The following is a 6,337-nucleotide window of genomic DNA, read 5'->3' on the forward strand; positions in this document are numbered from 1 at the left end:
TCATACGGACCTACATTGAGTAACAGTGTTGTTATGACAGTTTCCTTCCTTAATTATACACAGTGAGACAGTCGGTTCCCCCTGCCCACAGACACACAATTTCATCCAGAACTACAGGTGCTAAACCCTCGTCAGTTATTTAACAACAAATAGGAAACAAGATATTTTAATAAATAATTTTAAAAAACATCATTATTATGAATTCACAACACAAAGGAAAGAAGAGTCTTTCCTGCCTTTTCTATCACAAAACAGAAAGCACCCAATATATACAAAGAACCCATGCATGACCCACGCTTTAGAAAGATTCATCCTCATCATCTTGGCTCCTTCTGCTGCCCCTGTGAACAATCAGCCATCCCAGCAGGCCTCACACAGTAGAAAGACATGTGTCTTTCTCCTGAACAGGCTTCCTCTTCACGTCACACCTAAGCATGCCATTCACCTTCCTGTTGGATGTAATGATGACCACGGGGCTTAGCGCTGCATAGAGTGAGGAGAAGAATATACGCAGGTCAGAGATCAGCGAGGAAGTCATGGCCTTCCTCACAGTGAGAGTGTAGACCCAAATCCCATTATCGACCCCGTAAAGAACCACATACAAGGTCACGAGAGCTACCACGGTTTTGGCAGCTCGTCGCTCTGCCCCGCCGCCGCTACTGCCGCGGAGTCCCTTCACCTGCTGGCTGTGCTTGTAAAGGAAGACCAGGATGATCAGACTGGCTAGCGCCATGAGGGCCATGGGCACCACATCTCTGCCCACCTGGGCTGCCCCGTTCGCCTCAATGGACAACTTTGAAGGAAAGTTAACGTAGCAGAATTGGACATTGATGCCATGGTTTGATAGGTTGGAGACGTTTTTGGTGCCGAAGGAGAAGAGTATGGCTGCCGACGACATGCAGGTGTTGAGGACCCAGAGGAAGAGGAACACAAAGCCCAAATACTGGGCTAACACGGTGCGGAAGGAGGCCCAGCGTGATCCAGGAGGGGCGATGCTCAGGCACTGGTAGGCGCTCAAGACGAAGGTGAGCCAGATCGAGAGGGACCGGGATGTTCTGTAGACAAAGATCACGGCCTTACAGCCCACGTCTCCGAAGATGCTGGGCAGGCGGAGGGAGGCCAGGGTCTCCAGCAGACAGCGGACGACCACCACCAGCAGGTTGACACAGGCCAGGTGCAGGACAATGACATCAGATGGGAGGAGGTGGTTCTTCTGGTACAGCAAGAGGAGGAACGCCAGGATGACTGTCCCGTTACCCGGGACTCCCACAACAGTGAGGGTCAGATAGAGCATCCCGCGGACAAACACCACTGATGGCATTCCTGCAGCAATAGAAAAGAGGACAAGGCAACTTCACCACTTAGATAAACAAGGTGTATTCAGGCGCATTCGAAAAAACTGCAGAAGTTTACTACCTGAGAACAGTCAAGGGTAACGAGGTCTGAAGTGGACCTTCTCCCTGATCCCTCTCTCCTGAAGTAGTCGGGTTGTTTGTGCTCTTATACTTGCAAACAGGTGACAGTTGTTGAATCTGTTTTTCATGGTCCATTGACTTCTCTTCCCTCAGCCTCCAATTACTGGAGATCAATTCAGATGACTGATTCTGTCCCCTCACTGGGTTTCAGACAGACAGGATAACACAGAGAAAGCTGTGTACGGAGATCCAATCATTGGACAGAGAGAATGGTGTTAATGACTAGATAACATCTATTAGCTACAAGTTTATACTCAAGAAAGATTAAAACAGTTTCTCAGTGTCACTGGTTCCCTGAGTGGAGACCACTGAATACCTTTTTTTGTAATTACTGATCCTTTAATTAGATTTCCTTACAGGACCCTTCATATTACTCTTGTATTTTTAATTCTCTAATCAATTTTAGAAGCCGCTATTAAAAAAAGACTTCTCTTTGTTAGTCAAACACCAACACCACAGTGTCCTCCAGTGGAGAAAGAGGACGTTCCACTCAGTCTCCATGACAGATCACCCACGATTTTCATCTGTAGAGTGTGACATAGCAGACAATTTATGATTGTCTAATTCACCCAAAGCCATAAAAGTTCTGAATATTCAATTAAATCTAAACTGTGAGGATTTTGTAAGGACAAATAAGTGTAGGTATGGCCTGCATGATTTAACCGCAACATGTCCTAAAGCAGGTGATGAATGTTAAGTCCATTTCTCTCAAGTGCATGATGAGACATGAAATTAAAAGAGAAAATACCACAATATGATATTCAATGGGATTAGTTGCATACATGAAATTCATATTTTGAACATGGTATAGGAGGATTTCATTTATCGATAGTGTTGAGTTGGTTTATTAATACTTGGTTGTGAAATGTATAAATGCATTTACTCACTGTGCAAATTTGAGGTACTTGTACTTTCCATTTTATGCTGCTTTGTACTTCTACTCATTACAAAGGAAAATATTGCACTTTTTTTCTCCACTAGTACTTATTACATACAAAACATGATATATTCATTTATTAATATTATCTTTACCATAACCTACTGCAGCAGTAACATGATACCAACACATCAATAATCCAATCATATAATAATATTAAATAAATGATGATATATACAGTTATAGTGTAACACTCACAGGGTCCTCTTTTCTCTGTTGAGTACTTTTACTTTTTTTAAGTGTATTTTCCTCATGTTACTTTTACCTAATTAAGATTTTAATGGAGAATTTCACTTGTAATTTAATATTTTCATAGTTGTTCCTAAACCGCTGTACATTTTAAATTTAACTTTATTGTCCTTGAAGGGAAATGTGTGTTTCAGCCAGGTGCAACACAGATTGCACACAGACCTGAAGGTACATAAAACACAAAGGAGAAAAACAATAAAATGTAATGTGAACATGGTAAACAGAGGGGGAATTCAGACAGGTACCTAAACTGATGAATGATCTCTGTAGATTTGATGCGATAGGTGAAGGCACTCAGCGGAATGAAGATACATCTTGAAGATCAGCCGGTGTTTTCAACTGAACATTGTGTGCTATTGAGTTATGTTACTTGTATGTTAGAAGGATACTAGAAAAGATATAGAGAAATAAAATAAAAGGTCGTGGGAGGTTAAATTTGCTCCTTTCCCCTTAAATGCAAACACTGAGTCTAAGGCCCATCAATATCAGACGGGAGACTGCTAAGCCAAAAGCCTCTTAAACCTTTTGCTGTGGGACAGATTAAGTGGCACAGTGAGGAGTGCACTGAATATTCCCTCTTCCCCAACCAAAGCCTCACCCGCATACTTAAAGGTGCAAAAGGTTAAAAAGTAGACACATCTCTGAACTGACTTGCATGCGAACCACTAACTTGACTGCTACTTGAGAAGTGACTTGATTTAAAATAATACAGCCCTTAATGGTGCGAGAGAGTGCATTTTCTGAACACTAAGTAAATAATCTCAAACAGTGATATCAAAAGAATGAGAATGACATTTGAGTGCAGCTTATATTGTGTATAAGTCTTTTATTATCCATGCAAAACTATTAATGGATATTTCATCCATGAAGTCATCCCTTAATCAGGAATACAATGAAACACAGAAAAAAAGACACTGCGCATATTATTGACATGACCTGTATTAAACTAGATGTAAACTTCGCCTCTGAGGACATTATTGTAATGAAAGTTAATGTAACATTAAAACTAGTTTAGTGCATTGGGGGGAAAAAACAATTTACATCACCCATAAACAGAGACATCAAATTGCATGTCAGGGGAAAAATAAATTGAACTTGCAATGCAGCAGACTGCACATTATCTAATCCCCTGAGAAGGACAAGCTTGAACTTGCCATTTTAATTAGCTCTTTGAACATGTAAACATGTAAAACAAAAAAAACAAAAAAACAGACACAGGAAAATAATACATCTTATGATGCTTTATTCCAAAGCCCATTCCCAGGAGAAAATAAGCTTCTTAAACAACAATGTTTCAGCACATGTCTGAATTTTGCAACTGAGAAAATGTAGAATTGACCAGTTGGTTACAGCGCGTTTAATCTAAGACACATTTACAGTTTGTACAGAGAGTAGCACCGTACAGAGACAGTGCTGGAATACCTTGATAGGAATAGCAAACTTCTGTTGCAGCGATTGTGAGTGCTGACTGTTAAGAACAAAAATAAATGTTGTCCCTGTGCCCCCAATTAGTACAGACATGCATTTTTATATGGCTAATTGTCTTGCTCCTCTGTGTCTTTTAACACGCTCCCAGGACATGAAGGAGGAAAGGAGCGCAAGCCAAAGCACCAGCTGTGCATGTAAAAGCCTCTTGATGGCTCATTCAAGGCATCATCAGGCTGCTTTTGCATCAACAATTACCGCACGCAGTGTTCCCCGCGAGGGTTGTTTAACTCTATTTTTTAACTCCACGGGGAAATAGCATTATAATGTTTGATGGACGTGCAGTCTGTAGAAGCTGAAAACTAACATGTGGAAGTAAAGCACGGGAAAATACCGCTGAAGTTTAGAAGTCACATACAGTATATTATCTGTATGACCTAAGGCAGCGCAATTTCCCAACACTAAGACTAATTGGGAGTGTTGTGTTGATGTTCAGCCTGGAGACGTTTGATGTCACACTCCCACACCAGAACCTCTCAAGTCTACCTTAAAACAATACTCACATTCCCATCTGTACATTGAAACAGATTTTGCACAATGTCATCATCCTTCGTGTTCATACCTGCCACGAAAAGATCCATTCCTAACATGTTTCGAGTGGAAGTGATGGGGGACGTCCATGGAGTCAATTTTTTATGGCGCCCAGGAAGGAGAATAGGAAGAGGAACACAAAGCCCAAATACTGAGCTAACCAAGGACATCCACAGCTCTTGTTTTGTACAAAAATATATTCAAAAGTGTATCTGAAATTGATTTGACGCTGAGTGAGCGAGGACTGTGGACTTTCTTCCCCACCATCGCTTCCATTGGATGCTTGTTAGGTCCGAACAGGAGGAATGATTGCAGAAAGCAGAAACTACTTCAATGTTCACATGGGCACCTGATTATTGTTTTTTATTGACTTGAAAAACTGTGTGTGTATCCTTCAGTTGTCGTATATTCCCTATGCAGCCCTCTGGAATAAACTGAGTCAGATTTAGTTTGTTGCTTTAATTTGCCAAACTGTGGGCTGAACACTGCAATGTTGGCCAGTGATCTCAAGGGGCATCTGAGCCTATAAATTGCAATTACACAGGCCATTAAACATTTAATGCACAACAGGCTTTACTTCATCTCAACTTCTGGTGAGCATGGTTTTCATTCAAGAGATTGCTTGATTATATTCTGGCTGGTTATATAAAGAGGCTGTTCCCTGTATTCATAACAGATTTGATTGTCCGTCTGCCTTTCAGCAGCAGGCCTTGGTGTCATGGATCTGTGTGTGACCATCAAAGGGGTCTCGTTCCTCTTACAAACAGGTATGGGCATCTTGGGGAACACGGTGGTGCTGCTGGCGTACGTCCACATCTTCTACACCGAGCCCAAGCTTCTTCCTGTGGACATGATCCTGTGCCACCTGGCCTTCGCCAACCTGATGCTGCTACTGACCCGCTGCGTCCCCCAGACCATGACTGTGTTCGGGCTGAGGGACCTGCTGAATGATCCCGGCTGTAAGGTGGTGATCTACGCCTACCGCATCGGCCGGGCTTTGTCGGTCTGCATCACCTGTATGCTCAGTGTGTTTCAGGCGGTGACCCTCGCCCCCGCTGGACCCCGTTTGTCCAGGTTGAAGCCTGCACTTCCTTCCCTGGTGCTCCCCACCTTTGCAGGACTGTGGCTCCTCAACATGGCCATATGCATCGCAGCCCCTCTCTTCTCTATGGCTCCACGTAATGGCACCGTGCCTGCATTTACCCTCAACCTGGGCTTCTGCCACGTGGACTTCAGAGACAACCTGTCCTATGTGATTAACGGAGTGGCCGTCTCTGCGAGGGATTTTGGCTTTGTCGCCCTGATGGTGGGCTCAAGCGGTTACATCCTGCTGCTCCTGCACCGCCACAGCCGCCAGGTGAGAGGGATCCGCCGCCCTCAGGGCGCCGGGGCAGAGACCAGGGCGGCCAAAACAGTGATCACCTTGGTGGTTCTGTACGTGGTCTTCTTCGGGATCGATAACGCGATCTGGATCTACATGCTGACGGTGGCGAAGGTGTCACCAGTGGTGGCTGATATGAGGGTGTTCTTCTCCTCCTGCTACGCCTCTCTCAGCCCCTACTTCATCATTTCCTCCAACAAGAAGGTCAAGGCGAAGATCGTGTGTGCAGCTGAGCAAAACCAACCGTCAGTGGACAATCAGGAGTCGAGGGACAAATGA

The 6,337-nt window shown here is 43.8% G+C and overlaps 2 protein-coding genes across 2 annotated transcripts; one reads left to right on the top strand and one right to left on the bottom strand.

The window, feature by feature from the left end:
- Positions 1–370: 370 nt before the first annotated feature.
- On the bottom strand, positions 371–1,321 carry ora2 (olfactory receptor class A related 2). Its single transcript, XM_031871679.1, has one exon. It carries the CDS (start codon positions 1,319–1,321, stop codon positions 371–373), a length of 951 nt encoding a protein of 316 aa, XP_031727539.1.
- A 4,056-nt stretch (positions 1,322–5,377) lies between these two features.
- On the top strand, positions 5,378–6,337 carry ora1 (olfactory receptor class A related 1). The gene has a single exon (XM_031871822.1). The coding sequence runs from the start codon at positions 5,396–5,398 to the stop codon at positions 6,335–6,337; it is 942 nt and encodes a 313-aa protein (XP_031727682.1). The 5' UTR covers positions 5,378–5,395.

The sequence above is a fragment of the Anarrhichthys ocellatus genome, unplaced genomic scaffold (assembly GCF_004355925.1).
Source record: "Anarrhichthys ocellatus isolate YVR2014 unplaced genomic scaffold, GSC_Weel_1.0 scaffold60, whole genome shotgun sequence".
Classification (NCBI taxonomy): domain Eukaryota; kingdom Metazoa; phylum Chordata; class Actinopteri; order Perciformes; family Anarhichadidae; genus Anarrhichthys; species Anarrhichthys ocellatus.